Here is a 17,051-nt window from a genome sequence, read left to right on the forward strand (position 1 = left end):
GAAACAATTTCCACAAACAGCACTTACAGATGCGGGATTGACCCGTAGGGTGAAAAACTGGAAGGACTTTCCCTCTGGTGCCAGAATCTTAAAGAGTGTAAGAACCACATCAAATACAGGGTATGTTGGTCTGGTACTAAAGTTAGACTTCAGCTATAAACTTCTGAATCTCTTCAGAGTTCACCTGTGATCTGTATTTGCACAGTACAAAAGAAGATAACATCTGTTTATACAAAGAATTTATTTTACATACATTTACCTACAAAATATACAGCAGTTAAAAATAATGGGTGGGCAGAAGACTTACTGGAAAAATGACAGGAGACAATTCTTAATGTCTCAACTGACAAAGTTACATCAATAGGCTGCCTGTAAAAGCCAGTCTACCTTGTAGTAGGAGTTACTGAAGTTTCAACAGCTTTGCAGTTCTAGTCAATTAAAAGAGTCTGAAACAATTAAAAAGGCACCTTGAACAATTTAAACTTAAAACTCTTCATAATTTTAGCTATTCAGCAGTTACACTTTATACATATAACATCCACACCTTGTTTTTAACACTTTGAGTAACACATCTCGTTATTTTATTGTGGCACTCCGTATTTTCTTCACTAAATCTTTAGTTTTACATTTGCAATACTAATTTTGTATTCAGACTATCACAGCATAAAAATCCACTGAGAATGGTCATGTGGACTTAAAATACAGTACAACCTTGCAATCGGGATGATACAAGCATATTTAAGACAATCTTTAAAATATTAAAATCTTAAAAGAGCAGTGTTGTGAACCAGATCAAACAAGGAGCTACGTATGACCACAACGAAAGTGGCTGGTGCACTATATATACAACTTGACAAACGTGATCCTTGATACAGTTGCAAAGTTCTTAAAGTGTAAGACCAGTCTTCTCCAGCACAGAGGACAGTCCTTCTGCAAGCCTTTTAACCAGTTCCAAAAGGAGTGACCAGGAAACAAGGACAGCCGTAATCAGTCAGTGTGCTAATGAAACATCATGGGAATGGTAAGTGTTCCTTTCAATACTGTTCATGAGAACAAAAAAAAAAAAAATCCATACAGCAAGTATTACTTCTTTTCCTGAACATTGGCATTGATCTGCTATTTACAATAGTTTACAAAGACATGTAACACAAATGAGGTTTGATTTTCAAGTTTGACATCATAGCCAATTAACATACTTCACCTGTATGTTCTGTTCTAGCCGAAGTAAAAAAGTGACACTAATACTGAAAAAGAGGTAATCAGAAGTAGCAAAAGCACTGATAATATGATAACAAAGAATTTGGATAAATATTCAAGAAAGTAATATTGCACACTTTCACTGTCAACTGTGTAAGACTTTTACTCCCAGGCAGTGACAACCAGTCCTGTTTGTTTTCTTGCTGTCATACTACCTTAAAAAAAAGGTCATTTTTGGTTTCCATGGCAGTGGAAAAAACTGAAGGAAGACAGCCCTTATTGAACATGAGGCCTAGGTTTCAAAATTAATTTTCCAGTCTGCAAAAAAAAAGAAAAAAAAAAAAGAAAAAAGAAGTTTAGACCCTGAAAGTTGAGCCCAACGACTGCACTTCAAATTTACCAGCTCAGTTTAAAATGATACACAGAACAATACCAAGTATTCTACATTCCAGTTCTACAGACACAGAGTTTTTTAAGGTATATACAAGTGCTATTTAGGAAAAAATACAACTGTGTCTTTTTGAATCATCAGTATTTAAACAAATATAAATTTAGACAACCACAGACACTTACATCATCACAGGACATATTATATTCTGCCAAAACAGTTCTACATCTGGCTGCTATACTGTGTGGGTTTTGTCAAGGAAAGCAGCTAACACTTGTACATTGAAAAGTAAAAACTGAAAAAGCAATATTAGCATAGGCTTCAATAACAGCAGTAACTACAACACTTCTAACCTGACAAACTATTGAAGGATACATTGATGGGGCCACCACTCTTTTATGTATTCCGGCAAAGAATAAGCCTATGAGGGTGATACAGCTAATTGTGAAAAATGGGTGATTCCAAAGTGATGTGAAAAATGACACCTAGGGAAGAAATCAGGTTAGTCCCACTGTATACTTTTTAAAACACACAGAAAGTTGCTGCCTAGTTCACAATTAAAAAACAAACAATAAAAAAAACCGCAAACAAACAAAAAGGCCCTGCTCCTAGTCTCACTGCTCCTAAGTACTCACAATCAATTCTTTAGACAAGCATTCAAGGTGTATCATTTTTGGTAGGAACTGTCCCTGGTTTTATTCCACAAGAATTCCAGACAGCTTGAGACCTCAACTCTAACGATGATCTCTCAGTTTCCTGGGAGAACCACCCTGAGCTTTTTTGTTTTCAAGATCACAGAATGGTTTGGGTAGGAAGGGACTTTAAAGACCATCTAATTCCAACCCCCTGCCATGGGGAGCTGCTGACACTGAACCACTTGACTGCAACACCAAGCTATGAACCAGAGGACATTTGGGATTACCATGATCACTACCTTTTGTGTCTCCGGGTCTATTAACCAGTTCCAAGCACCAGTTGCTGTGCAGACCGATACCACTATCAGAATCACTGATGAAGAAAAGAATAAAAATCAAACAGTATACTCCACTCTTACTAAGAAGCACTTCTTTTTCAGCAGCAACTCTTAAGCATTTATTTCTTCTCCCACTTCTAGGGGAGGAAAAGCTTGTATTTGGAAGGCAGAAATGAAAATTAAGAAAATTTTACTATGTGAAAAGAAAGATCTGTACAAGTGTCCTGGAAAGGACAAGTAGGTACCAAAATCTAAATTCGGTCAAGTGAAAACACATTGATGCTTTGAAGAAACAAAAGGTTCCAAAATAACACAGCTAGCAAAAATATAAGTTGGAAGATTGGAGTGAGAGCTGTACCAAATGTTCTGTATGCCATTTGAATTTATGCAACCTAGGCATCAGAAATGCAGCACCACTAACTTGCAAAGCAGAACAAAGTTTCTATCCCCTAGCTCTTCTATGTAAGAAAAGCCTGAGGCACGAGCACCAGTAGCTTCAGTGGCACATCTGAATTGTGTTATGTTCCCCACAGTGATACACAGGATTACAAGCAAGGGCAGCCAGCATAAGGAAACACAAAATTTAAATAGGACTCAGAAGACATGTTAGCATTAGCACAAGATTAACAAAAAACTACACATCCAGATTTGCTTAGAAAAAAAATTCAATTCACTGTTAATGCGTAACACTAGATACATATTAGAGTAACACAAAATACTCGACTGATTCTGAGATTACAAAGAGTTGGGGATCAGGGATGATGGAAAAAAGAAAACAGGAGAAATATAAAGGCAGAGAAAGATCATATTCTATTCCACACCCATAAAGCCTTGCAGCTTCCACTGGACATTTGGCAGTTCTGAGTGTTTTCTGTGGAGTCTGAAGTTCTGGATACAAATAAAGTCTTTTACCAGGGAAAAAAAAAAAAACAGAAGAGAAAAAAAAGAAACAAAACAACAACAAAACAAAAAAAAGAGAAAAAACCCACAGTTACATCTAGTATGGACTACTGACCCCAAAGCTGGCAGCATATCTGCAGTGTTTTTGCCTTCCCCCCTTCTTCAAGCATTAAAGTCCGAACAGCAGCGAGGACATATTCTGACATCAAGGCACATTACTGCTACTTTTTCACCTTTGGTTTTTTAGAGACTATCTAACCCAATCATATTTAGTTCAAGTAACTGTTGTGACTGGGAAGTCTGAGCCTTCAAAACAAACAAACAAGCAAACAACAAAGACTAACAAAAAAAACAAACCAGAAGAGAAGCAAATACACCTGTCACAACTCTTTCCAGAATAATTCAGCCTTGAGCCAATTCAATATTTACCTCATTTTTCAAACTCTGCCAAAAGTATTAGTTATATCATCTTGTTGCAAAGTGTTTGAATGTGCATCACAGAAATTTTAAAGAGCACTGAAGCACAGATTTTTGTATGGGCAAACATAAATCAAAGATACACACTAATAAATGTAAAAAGCTTGAAAGACAGTCCTATTTATCTCTTGGAACATCAAACTTACTTCTCCAACGTCCTGTAGCTGGTTGCAAACATGCAATATACTCAGTAAGTCTTCTTTCAAAAGCTTTGAGATCTGGGGAGGATGTATATCAAGCATAATTAGACCTTCATCTACTTATTACAATTTCAATGTAAAAGACAGAAGGAATTCACTTTTCCTCTGTGTAAACTCATTTCTTATGCAGAGAAAAATCAGTGCAATCATTTAGATTTAATAAAAGCACAAAGTAGCTCCACACAACTTTTTTTAGCTAAGAAGTATAATGACCAAGTTACACTAAATGCAAGAAACACTCCCACTTAAAAATAAGGGATTTGATATACTTGAGAAACCAGAGTATTTTAGAAATTTTTAGAAGTACTGAGAGTTAGATTTAGGACATCTTAAATAACCCCTCCACACAAGAAAAATTACACATTTTTTAGTACTAAGTACATTAGGAAGTAATTAAATTCTATTATCTATGCAGTGGTAATCAATGAAAAAGAAATTGCCACTTGCCAGCTGTTGATGGGATTACTTGTAGCAGCATGGCTTTAATGACTATTTTGTAGAAACTTATGTGCCATGATACGTATACATACACACATATGCATGTAAAAACATAGCAAACACTATCGAACAATCCAGTAATCTTATTACCTTTTTTTTTTCTTTACATAGATCTTTCTTATTGCCACCATATTCTCATGGCTTTTTCCACTGAAATTAGTGCTCAAGAATTTGAAGTTCATCTAATTTCTTACAAAATCTCTGCCAGTCACCTGTTTGCCTACAAGGAGCTGTTTCACCTGAAGTCTACGATAGATTTAAGCTTCTCTTTAACAAAGTCAAATATTGGCAACATTCCAGTCAAAGCTAGAATTTTACCTGGAATTGTTTTTCTCAGTAGAAACTTAACTTTCAGCTACAGAGTTCCAGTTACCATCACTCTGCAATTTTCTTCCTTCAACTTGCAACTATCACTAAATTTTTATCACAATAAAGATATTAAAGAACAAGATTGGAAGAAATATACCTATTTTGATCATTACTAATGCAGTTTTCCAAACTGCAAATTTACTCCTAAGTGGTTTGGAGTTGAATTCATGGGGAAGATGACAACATCTTGACTTCAGCCACAGAACAGCTAACTGGTCTTAATTACTGCCAACAGCCCGGTAGTTATGGCCTGTCCTCCACCTCCCTTCTGGGGAAGAGAAGCCATTGCCATCAATTAAAGCTAATTAACTATTCCCTGACTAGCACAAACCCCTATGCTTGTTACTAAAGGGAGAGGGGAAATATGAGGCACATGAAAACCTGCTATTTCAGAAATAGCACTCTGTAGGCATAAAATCAAGCAATTAATAAACAAGTTCTCAAGAAAACACATACAGTGTAACCAGCTTTAAAAAAAAAAGATTAAAAAAAATGGAAAAAGCCAAAACCCTCAGAAGACAGAAGCTTAATGCTTCAACCTATTTTTGGATATCCATGTAACAAGGACATTCTCGGAGTTTATCACTTTAGCACCCAGCAGCTGTAATCAAGGCACACTCCTTGGATCTCTACAGCTTGTACAAGCACAGCCACAAAGCTGTGACAGCCTCGGACTACCCTTTTTTGTTGACCTATCTGCCTCTACGATTCGCTAGAAAACAGCTGCCGAGTCTGAGACACTGATGCATTTTAGAAATCTCAGTCTTATCTTTGGACACAAAAAAACCTCATTTCTGTGTTTCGACATCCTGTAAACTTCGAAGAATTTGTTATACAAACCACCGAGGTCCTCAGACAAGAGGAGGTTATTTGAGGTCACGTTCTTTAAGAGCCCTGGCACAGCGCAGCGCCTGGTGTGCTAGATGGGGCTCTTCCTGGCTCGAAGAAACGCATTTCACGGAAAAACCCAGGAGCGGAGCAGTAGCACAAGCTCAAGTCAGAGGGCACCGAAAGGGAAACCCAACAGGGCAGGAAGGCGGCTGGCGGGCCCGCCCCCGGCCCCCTCAGCCGAGGCCTCCCCCACGGGCCCCGCTCTCCGCCTCGGTGGGGCGGCCGGAGAGCAACGGCAGCACAAGCCCGGCCCCGAACCTCAGGATACGGCCCCAGAGACCCCGCCCCAGCTCGCCTGTCTGGGCCGAGGAGGAGCGCCGGCCCCGGGAGCGCAGTGGAACGGGAGCCGAGGCCTCCCGGGGCCGCTTCGCCTCCCTCAGGGCAGCGCCTCGGTGGGGCCCGCTCCAGAGGGACGAGGCAGCGCACCCGGGCAGCCCGGGAGCGGTGCCGGAAGGGCCCGGCACGCCGAAGAGACGGCTCCGGGCTGGCTGCGGGCCGCCGCACTCACCCTCAGCCTGGTCCAGGGAGTTCATGGCGGGCGGGCAGAGGCAGCCACCGGCCGGGCCCCCGCAGCCACCGGCCGCCCCCCGCCAAGCTCACCCCGCACACACACCGCGCGGCCCCGCCCCTGCAAGAACACCGTGCCCTATTGGCCAGCCGCCCACTCGCCACGCCCTCTATCAGTAAGCGCGTCTCGCATTGGCTGCAGGGAGAGAAAGGGGCGTGGGCCGGGCGTGGGTCCGGACATTTGAGGGCGGTGGCGGCGGCAGCGGAGCCGCTGTGAGTCCTGCGCGGGAGGAGGAGGGAAGCAGCCCGAGAGGCTGTAACGGGGCCTGGGCGGGAGCGGGGAAGCACACGGAGGGACACACGGGGACTGTAACGCCTGCTGGGCAGCTCTGGAGCTTTTTCCCGAGTTTCGGTCTTCTCTGGCTCTTGAGGTTTCCCCAAGCTCAACCGCGCCGGAGCCCTCTCGGGGCGCGTTCCCGGAGCGCAGGGCCGCTCTGCCTGTTGGATGAAGGGGTCCGAGGTGGTCCCACGCGTCTGCACTTGGCTGTATTTAAGGGTGGGCTTTTCCGAAGGGGCGGCGGGTCCTGGCGGGACGGCCGTGGCCTCCCCCGGCGCCGGGGAGCGGTGTGGGTGCCGAGGGGCAGCCTGCGGGGCGGCTTCTGCCTGAGCGGGTCCCGCTCCTCCGGGCCGTGCTTCGTTGGTGACTGTCGTCAAGAAGAGGGTGACATCTGGAACGGAGTGTCCACAGGCACTGTTCAAAGCTTAGGTGTTTTTACAGGTTGGGCGTGGCCCGGGGGACCAAGGGCGATCAGCTGTCGTGAGCCCATGGCCCTGACTGGTGTCTGCTGGAGTCCCAGGTAGGATGTGGAGGTAACTGAGCTGTTGTTTTTGCTAAATGAAAACTCATGGTTTTGCATAGTTATTTAACACTACTTTTACCAGCGTAAAAACCTCCAGAAACACTCCTACTAGTGGCGGTTGGACGTTTGTCAGCCATGTGGAAAGGCTGAGCACACAGGATTACAGAATTGCTCTGGTTGGGAAGACCTTTAATATCATCAGTTCCAGTCATTAGATCATTGAGTCTCAACTCAGTGGTGTTACCTTTCTAGTGCTAATAAAGACTACAGCAGGTATTAGCACAAGAGAATTTCACAATGTCAAAAGACTGGAGCCTGGAAAGTAGATATGTTCTTCCTTACTGCAGTTGTCCTCTTGCAGTTGGTAGAACCTTAAATTAGTGGCCAGGGAGTTAGATGCTACCAGAAAAAGGATGTGCTGTGCATAGCCCTTGGAGTTTTTGAGCATCCTGAAAGTACCAGAAAATTGTAGTTTGCACTATTTATATTCTGTGAGCTTGTTCTGAGCTTATCTCCTGTTGATCTCTGTTATGTTGCTGTAGCTATTAGCTTTACTTCTGAACAGATATGGACACCTTAAAGCTGTATTTTATTCAAGCTTTCATGTTTTGTATCACTTAGGAGCTGAACCTACACTAAGAAAAAATTCCAGGAGCAATAATGCTTGAGGTATTGAAGTAAATTGTAATACCTTTATTGTTTATAATGTAAAACTTCTTGGTCAATTCAAAATTATTTCCCTGCATTTTTTCTGAGTACATTTTACTGTCTTCTGTACAATTATGACTGAAGAGTAGCTAAACTAAATGAGACAAAAAAATATAACTCATTATAATACATCTATTACTTGAATAAACTTACACTTAAGTTTAGTGTATATGTTCATAACCCTTTATGCTCTTCTGCACCAAAACCTGTAAAGCCTTAAAATTACCAGCTTAAGCAAAAGGATCTGGTGCACACTTGGCTTGCTTCATAATGCAGAGATGATTGGAAGAAATGTGTTTTGTCAGTCTGGAATGATATCTCAAGTATCTCTTTCAAGGTGCAAGGGATGCATAGCTTTGAGTTTAGCATCTTTGGTATCTGTTTCTGGTTCTCACAGAACAAATATGTTGAGCATAATGTGAGAGCATCTGTTAGCAGCATCTGCTATCAGAGATAATTAGGGTGGGGTTGCTTATTTATTATAATTGCATTTCCAGCCTTCTGCATAATCCCTTCTCTGGCTTCTTTGCCTCTAAGCAATCCCCTCTTGAGGCAACATCTTAATGTTTAAGGCTGTGTAAAAATCAGTCTTTCTAAATTTACTTATTCTGTATTTTTATAAATCTGTTTATTGTAGTTTCTACCTTCCAGGTTTGAAGAATGTTATCCTAACTTATATTTACATGAGGGTAGTGTTTACATATCTTCTATTCCTTTTCCTTGAAAGTTTAAAATCTCATCAAGAAACTGTCCCTTTTTTTTTAATTTACTCTTTTTCCCTGAGAAGTGTTATTTTATCCCTGGAACTCCAGTGTTTTGGGTTTTTTTTAAGGAAATCTGTATTCAGGACTTCTTGGTTTCAGCAGGAAAACATTGTTAACATTTTTAATTGCAGGCCTATTGAAAACATTTCAAAGTGTACCCTGCAAGGTAAGCTTTATCAAATGGCAGCATCTTCAGTGGAAAAGAAAATGCCTTATGTTGGACATCTAAACAAAATCTTCATTATCTTCACACAATAGCATAGAAATTCCCAGTTCGTGTCTTGACATAATAGGAGTTTCATTTTCACTCCTCAGAATTGTAACTTGAAACTTCTTCTACCACCTTGAATGTAAATAAGTTATGGGTTGAGATGCTAAAAATGGTTTGAGTTTTGGTAGCCTGTAAAGCTAATTTGTTGTCTTCTCCTTTTTTCTGCAGCTGAGGTAAGGTAGTAAAACTCTCCCTCTTATTCCTTATATTGCTTCAGAAGACAAGACTCTTTTATCCAGGATAACTTAATTCTGGTTTTTAGCTTACTTTTCCTCTTAACACATACTAGAGTAGCCTAAAAGAATGTTATGCAAATTCTGTGGTTAAGAGAATAATATTGGAGACAAATGGCAAAAAATTGCCACCAATGTTTTAGTACTCTGGTTGTCTCCAATAGTATTTAATCTCCAAACTTGCTTTACTTCAGCCCAGAGATGGATCCAGTTAGACTCAATGTCTTCTGAAGTGATTAATATATAACAGAGGTGTTGCTAGGAAGCATTTTGTGAAAAAAGTGAATCTTTGGATATATGAAGTATGAAATTAAAGCTCCCTCAAACTTTAATTTTTTGTCACATATTTGTGTTATGCTTGAATTCTTGTTCAGTTTTATACTGTATATTCACATCACTTATTTGCTATAGTGTCACTCTTGAAAACCCCACACCAGTTGTACTACAAAAATCTAGTAAATGGGACTATTTTATAATTGTTTAACACTTTGGGTTATTTTACCTTTTAAAAGACTTGTCTGCCAACATCCACCTAACCTCATATTCATATCTCTTTTAGTACAAATCCTTGCAAGTTGTGTCAGAAATTATTCTTCCCAAGATGATTATTCAAAGGTTCTTGAAGGTCTGAATAGGTAAGAAATTTTCAGTAGCATAAAAAAAAATTACTCTGGTGCTTTGAGCATGCTATATGCTTAACAAAAATATCTGTAATGCTATAGAGGAATATACACTTGAGTTAATCAGTCATCTGGTCATATAAATAAGGAAAATCTCATGTTTTAAAAGCCTGCCAAATTATAGACTCTGCTCTCAGAGACTGAATTCCAAAGCACATCTGTTATGGGTACCTGGCTTGTGAGTTTGGGTCTGTGGCAAAAAGATCTGATGCTCTCATAATGACTGGAATCAAGAGCTTCTATGGGGTACAGGCCTGATTCTAGATACTTGTTTTTTGAAAAGCCTCTTTTCTCATATTATGCTTTGTTTCAAAAGTAAGCAGGGCTTCTCTCTTGTTCTTTTCCAGAATGCATATCTCATTGGTTCTGGACAATCCTCCAGTTTTTGATGGTTTTGTGATTTTGTAATTAGTTACATTTTTTCCTTAAATTTCTTTCTATTAGTGTAAGGGAAATTTACTCTCCACTAGAAACTAAATCTGTCTATGTATGCAGAATGCATAATCACATTCCCTGGAGGTGACTGTTTTCAAACTTTTTCATTTTACTGATTTATACCTCTAAAAATAAGCCTGAAGAGAAGTTCTCAGGAGTTTTGACATCACCTGGCTTAGCTCAACCTGTAGTTTAAATAAATTTCATGATAATTTGTTATTCATACAGTTCTGAAAAATGTTGGAATAGGATTAGGTGATGTGTTCTTTTCAGAAACTTTGGTATAGTAACTCTTGTAGGAAGTTTAAGTGAGGCTTCTTAATGAACCACTAGGGAATTATATAAGGAATGAGGTATTCAGCTCGACAGGAATATCATTGTAGTACTGAACACAAAACTGACTGGTAGTTGACCTAATTTTAAGGTGTTGACCTTCTATTGCAACTTGATCTCTCACCTGTGTGATAAAGTATTTTTCTTCTGAAGAATGCTTCAGTGCTGAAGAGGGTAATATTCTACAAAAAGCTAAGTTTTTTTTAAAAATCTGGCAACTAGGAGCTAGAAGTGGTTTGTTTTGAGAATTAGCAGTGTGAATGTACTACACTCAGCTGAAGAGAAGAAAATACCCACAAATATTTGAGTTACTTAAGAGAATGCAAAACATCCTGTGAGGAAGAACTGTGTGTTATTTGCAGATTTTAAAAAAATGGAAGGTGGCTCTATGTTGGAGATAGGCAAGCAAGCTCATCTCTTGTGACTCTTAAACTAGTGTGCATAGCATGGTTCTTCAAATTATTTAAGGAAGGTGTTATGCAATACAGATTAAAAATGTTCCAGTTTAGCTCCTAGTGTCTGCCTATAGAAAGTGAGTTTTCCTAGTTTTCCAGTTCCTTTGCTTGGAGTGAGATTTGAGTACCAGCATCAAAATGGAATCAAGTTTAGGAGAGAATGGGACAAAAGTAATCCTCTTTGTACTGAAATTCTCCTCTCAGACTGAGAAGTCTCCACATAAGTTTAACCATGTTTCTTAAGCCTTTTTGCATGTCTGTAATAAATCTGTGGTTAAGAAGAAAAGAAACCCTTTCAAAGAACATCTTTTTTCACTTTTAACAGTATTGTTAAATGATGTAGTGATGTCCTAGTATAGTCTTGCAATCTGTGCTGTTGCTTAATTGATTTTTTTTTTTACTTGGTTGCAGGTGACTGTATCTGGGATAATTGTAGAAGCTATACCTGCAGTTTTGTGGACAGATGCAGGAAGAATGAGATGTCTTCTGATTATCATTGTTGGCATCAACAAGGAGCAGAAGTAGGTTTCTATTAAGATTTTTTTTCAGCTGATTCTGTTCTAGAGATAGTGATTACATATCATATCAGGTAAGTGCAACCCAGTTCAGAAATGTGACCCTGCAAATATGTAGATAATGGTTGAAGATCATGTCCATTTAAGGTTTCTGGTTTGCAATACTTAGTTATCCCTAAAATTTTTTGTGTATCTCCCAGGCTTTGGAGTAGGATAGCCATGAGGGACCTGTCTAGGTTCTTAAAAATTTGTTTTAGAATTGTGTGCTCTCAATCCAGTCATACTTTCTCTTTTTTTAATAGCAACCTTGCAACATTTGGCTGCCATATTTACTTGAGTAATTTTTGCTGATTGAGGCATGTCAGGTACCTTTCTAATTTGAAAGATTCCTTTCAGTTGCTGACAGGAGGAAATATGGAAGCTGGCTTATACAATGAGTATTTTCAAGTGCACAGAACTTTATTTTGTCTAATTTCTAGTTTTTTGTCAGTGCTTGAAGCAAAACTAGAAGAATACTATGGAAAAACTGAGTTCTTGGAGAAACACTCTGTTAAACAAGACAAAATGCTATCATAAGTTTTTCTAATCCTGAAAGAGTTAATTTTCATCATATTGCTGTTCATCTTCTGGAGGGGAGCTGTGTCAACTTGAATAGAGAGCTTAATCACTCAAATACAGATGCTGCTTTGATATTCAAACTTTCATTTCTCTCTTCGTCCCCACAGCAAAGTGTTTTGCACTGAATTTGTTAGTGGCATCCCATTCCTATGTATTTAATCCATTTGAAACTTATAGGAAATGTAGACTACATATTCTGCCTTCACATGTTGTTGAATAACAATCAACAAAATCCTTTTAAGCTGAGACAGTGTTTTTTTATTGAATTCTGGTGCTGTAAATGCAATATTTAATTCCCTTCTACCTCACTGACCTCTGTACTTGACATATCCCCTTCTGATGTTCAAATATGATTAGGAATACACCAGAGATTTTCTGTTTCAGTTCATGGAGTATTGCAGAAGTGTAGTGTTACATAATCTCTTCAAATGTGAGTTGGAAATTCTCTGCCTCTATCATGGTTTAGTGCTCTATTGAAAAGTTTAGCCTAGTAGTAGGGAGACTTGAAATCCAGATAGGAAAAACTACAGCTGCTGCAGCTGGCTTGGTTAATGGGACTGAAATGTGAGATAATCAGAGAAGGTTGTAAATTGACTTCCAATTTTTTTAACAATTAAACAAATTGATTTGTCAGCTTCAATTATTTTACACTTGTTTTAAGCCCAAACATGTTGCTTTAATGTGTAAATGAAGCACTTTTAGAACTGTTCAGGTGTACTGCAGTATGAAAAATAAGCCATAGCTCCTCCTTGTCTGTCCCCTGGTAATTAAAGGATCAGTATTAGCAAGCTTTTTGTTGATGAAGCAAATAGAGCTTGTGCCTTATCTCTCTGTATTGCTATTGGTAGGGAATGTCAACTTCAGTCAAAGAGTAAAGTAAGATATTGTTAAATTCCTTAAAGGATAACTTTTAGCATCTATTCTCAGAACATATCACTAAGCTCTATTTTTATGCTTTCTGTCTTTGGTATTTTTCTGAAAACAGGCTACTGACAAAGCTATAGTAATGCCAGTGTAATAGTGCATAATGGGCTGTTACTTTCAGTTGAGTATTTCCCAGTATGTTAGGATGAAAGAATAAAATGTCTAACATATATTCCCCCCAAAAAAAAGATTTAATCAATTACAAGAACCTGGTCTTGTGGTGGAACTACATAAGTCACATCTTGTGTGTATGCTCCAAGAAGTTAAAAATCATCAGTTTATACTCTTGAACAGCCCCACCTGGCACTTCTCTTGCACTGTAATCATGCTTCATTGTTTTATTAAAGGAAAGTTTAGCTTGCTTAAGAGATGTAACTTAAAATAGTCCCCATTCAGAACAAAAGTTTGTTTCTTTAGACTAAAATTTTAAATGCTAATTCGTTGTATTGGTAATAAAATTTGACCTAGTCAAAATGAGAGTTTTGAAATAGTTTATTGAAGTAAAATATAATAGTTCATGATACATGGGGTGATTAAACATCTGTCCTGAATTGTTGCTTTTTAAATGGCATAAAATGCATGCAACAAACTGTCAGATATAACAGCCAATGAAGGAAAGCTGTGCAAGGCATACAGTCTGTCTCTGAGTATTACATATTTAAGTGCAGAGAAATACTTGGACTCAGTAAGTTACTATACAAATATTAGAAAAGATGATTGAAGCTATTAAAATTTTACCACTGTAATGCAACTTCAAGCATATTTTAAGTGTATATCAATGACATATGCATCCTGAAGTAGTGTATATATTCTTCACAGAACTGAACATGTTATAAGCTCATACATAAATCCCCTAATGGACACTTCCACTTGCAGGTTATGGTTGCAAAGTGAGCATTTGATCATCTGCATTTAAGATAGTGATATCCAGTGGTCTAAGTAAAATGCAACTCCTAGGTTTAACATAATTCAGTAATAAAAAACCAAAACAACAGAAAACCCAGCCCCATATGGAAATTAGACTTAGAATATCTGTGCCATTTTGATTTTGGGAGCTATTCTATGGAAAATTCTTGGAATTCCTTGTGATAAGGGGATAATGAGATTCCTGCAGTCTTCCACTCTTATGCTCTTAATCTGTTTTGAAGAATTGCTTACCACTTTTGTTCACTTAAACGAAGCCCTTTTCAAACTGATCCTTTAACTCAGGTTGAAGACAGTGTCACAAGGATGCAAGCATTGGCACCCAGACCTCAAGTAATAGTCTTGCTCTTCCACTGCCCTGCAGGATTGCTGTCTTGCCAGTTACCCCTTCCTTAGGTTAAAGCTTCAGCTGTGAGACTGTCAGGGGCTCTTTGAATGCTGTTTCAGTTTTGTATTTCAAAGTAATTCTGTTTTTGTGACTGAGCTGCTCGCTTGTCACAGCACATTTACTTGTAAAAGCAGAACAAAATGTAGGATCTACATTCAAGTAGATAGGTTGGATGTGGAAAAATCTGAACTTGCAAATATTTGGCAGTGATCAAATAGTAGTTGAAAGACAAACTCAGCCATGCTATTTTCAGAGCAAACTTTATGTGAAAGAATGGGAGAGAAGGGGAGTATGCTGTTCTTTATCTAAAAATGATTTTTTTCTATAGTTATAAAAGTGTAAGAATATAAAGCTCATCTTTTATGTCCTTAGTCTGAAATCGGATTCAACTACTGTCCTTGCATCTCTTTGAAGTTGGTATGGGTTGAGGTGAACACCTGGCTATTTTGGAAAGGCTTTTTTTCCTCCCCTGTTGTGAACCTTTCTCATTCTACAAAGCTTTCTTTTTCAGTTACTAAGTTGGTTGCAATTCTTTTGAGTTTCTGAAGCTCATTGGAAACCAAAAGGACAGGAGAAACAGCTAGGGCGGTTCAGGTTTTAAACATTCATATTCTTGGATGCATAAGATTTAAAAGTATGGTGCTTTGTTGTAAATTAAATACTGCTCTAATGATTGAAATTGTGATACTTGCTTAATTGGATTATTCTATTTTATTAATTAGTGTAAAAAGAAACCACAGGTACACTTTTGACAGCTATCAGTTTTGGTGCTGAGTCTGATTCCTTGGAATGAATAGTAAGCACAAACTCTGTCAAAACTAGTGACCTACATAATGGTCATGGATTAAATCTTGCTTGGAACCAGACTCGGATGACATCTAATGTGTCTGCCATGACAGTCACTCAGAGGTAAAATCTGGCTTTAACTTTCTGTACCATTTGCTCATTTGTGTTTTAACTTGCATATTCAGGTTAACATAAATATCAGGGAGAGTTTTGCTTTGGTGTGCTCCTGCTAAGATTAGTAACCCAGCAGGTCAGTGTGCTCTGTTAAATATGTACAAAAAGGTTATAGTTGTAGCTCAGTGGTTGTAGATCTTTTAAAGTAGGGCACTATGAACAATAAAGGCTAAGGCATTTGTCTGCAGTGCTGATTTTTGTACCAGTTTTCAGATAGGTAACTGGCAGGTCTTAAGCCTGGTGGTTTTGAACCCATGCAGTTAAGAGTGTCCTGTGCAAACAAAAGCAGATTTTACTGTGTTTCAAAAGAGCTGGCATTTCTAAACAAGATTGTCAAGTGTAAAGGATAATCTTCTACCTCTTCTTTTAGCATCTGCTAAAGAATTTGGACTTCTGGGATATTCTTGACATCAACCTGCAAAATGGCCCCTGCTTGGAGAGATGCTTTGCCTTTTGCCAGTGTCAGGTGAGAGTGAAAAAGGTCTGTAGCTGTTTGGTTTAATAACTGCGAATCACTTCTAGTTAAGCCTGATAATGAAGTAAAGTGAAAAATCAAGATGGTAATTAGCCTTTCACTGGAAGAGTGGAAGTGATTTTTGGATACAAGTTAGATGTGAGGAGGGTGACCAGATACAGAAACTTACAGTATTTGGAGTTTTTTGTCACAGCTATTCGTGTTAAACCAGCACAGCACCAATGGGAGATTAACTTGGAGGACACTGACACCATTTGCAATAGTGGAAGTCTTGCAACCACAGGAGCATTGCACCTTCTGTTGCTCTCCACCCTGTGATAACTCCTGAAAAATTTATGAAGTCTTTTCTGTTGAAACAAATGTTCATGAATGGCATTGTTGTAACTTCATAATTTTAAATCAGAAGATGGTAAACAGTAACAAAATAAAGTTCCCTGTTTTACACAGTTGTCACCAGTTTTGCTTTGTGTTTGAACTCCATCATATTCAAGTAAGAATGGGCAGGTCTGGTCAGACTTGGGCTTCAGTGTGTGTTGAATAAGATGGGTGGAATTTCTCTCAATCAGTTGTTTTTTCATTTTACTGTAGAGATGATAGTGAAAGGACTAACTTTAGCCTCCAGAATTGTTAGTGTGTTAGTTATTAGACAAACTGACAGTTTTGAAATAGCTTTATACTGATCTCTTTCATATTGAATTTGTTTGGCATTGGGTGTTGTATTTTCATTTGTTTACTTCCTTTATAATGTGAAATTATTCCAGTGGAAAAATTAAGGAAAACATTGACATTTTTATTAGAAAGGCAGCTGAGTAAATTCATATGAATGATAACCAGATCAAAAAATATTGTTAATATTAACATTCTATTGAAATATGGAATATACTTGGATTTAATACATGCAAAATAAATGGTAGCCCTTCTGCAAAAATGCTTACTATCAAGATTAAATTATTGCTTATAAATTGAATATAAGAAACAATGCCAGAAAGACTGATCTTTAAACTTCACATATATTTTTCTACCTTCTGAAAGAGGCAATTACTTTTTTAGAGAAAATAGTTAGATGTGTATGAAGCACACATTAAGTTACTGGAAGTAACTTCTGTAA

The 17,051-nt window shown here is 38.4% G+C and overlaps 1 protein-coding gene and 1 long non-coding RNA gene across 10 annotated transcripts; one reads left to right on the forward strand and one right to left on the reverse strand.

The window, feature by feature from the left end:
• Positions 1-222: 222 nt before the first annotated feature.
• On the reverse strand, positions 223-6,541 carry CNEP1R1 (CTD nuclear envelope phosphatase 1 regulatory subunit 1). 6 transcript variants are annotated; one of them, XR_003988038.1, is made up of 8 exons: positions 6,402-6,489; positions 4,082-4,153; positions 3,380-3,463; positions 2,520-2,593; positions 1,961-2,070; positions 1,771-1,825; positions 1,413-1,515; positions 223-1,040 (listed from the first exon to the last, which is right to left on the reverse strand). XR_003988038.1 is itself a non-coding variant. In XM_030457886.1 (7 exons), exons 1-7 carry the CDS (start codon positions 6,424-6,426, stop codon positions 1,035-1,037), a joined length of 426 nt encoding a protein of 141 aa, XP_030313746.1. In that variant the 5' UTR covers positions 6,427-6,489; the 3' UTR covers positions 223-1,034. The 6 variants fall into 6 exon arrangements, 4 of the variants coding, with proteins under 4 accessions (XP_030313746.1, XP_030313745.1, XP_030313748.1 ...); XR_003988037.1 differs by having other exon boundaries at positions 1,202-1,515; XM_030457886.1 differs by lacking the exon at positions 1,413-1,515.
• Positions 6,542-6,611: 70 nt separating this feature from the next.
• On the forward strand, positions 6,612-16,377 carry LOC115598941. 4 transcript variants are annotated; one of them, XR_003988028.1, is made up of 7 exons: positions 6,612-6,673; positions 7,179-7,270; positions 7,882-7,929; positions 9,796-9,871; positions 11,551-11,660; positions 15,839-15,934; positions 16,137-16,377. It is a non-coding gene; the product is annotated as an uncharacterized LOC115598941 (long non-coding RNA). The 4 variants fall into 4 exon arrangements; XR_003988029.1 differs by having other exon boundaries at positions 7,179-7,257; XR_003988027.1 differs by lacking the exon at positions 7,882-7,929.
• The last annotated feature ends 674 nt before the right edge of the window (positions 16,378-17,051 follow it).

The sequence above is a fragment of the Calypte anna genome, chromosome 11, assembly GCF_003957555.1.
Source record: "Calypte anna isolate BGI_N300 chromosome 11, bCalAnn1_v1.p, whole genome shotgun sequence".
NCBI classification, from domain to species: domain Eukaryota; kingdom Metazoa; phylum Chordata; class Aves; order Apodiformes; family Trochilidae; genus Calypte; species Calypte anna.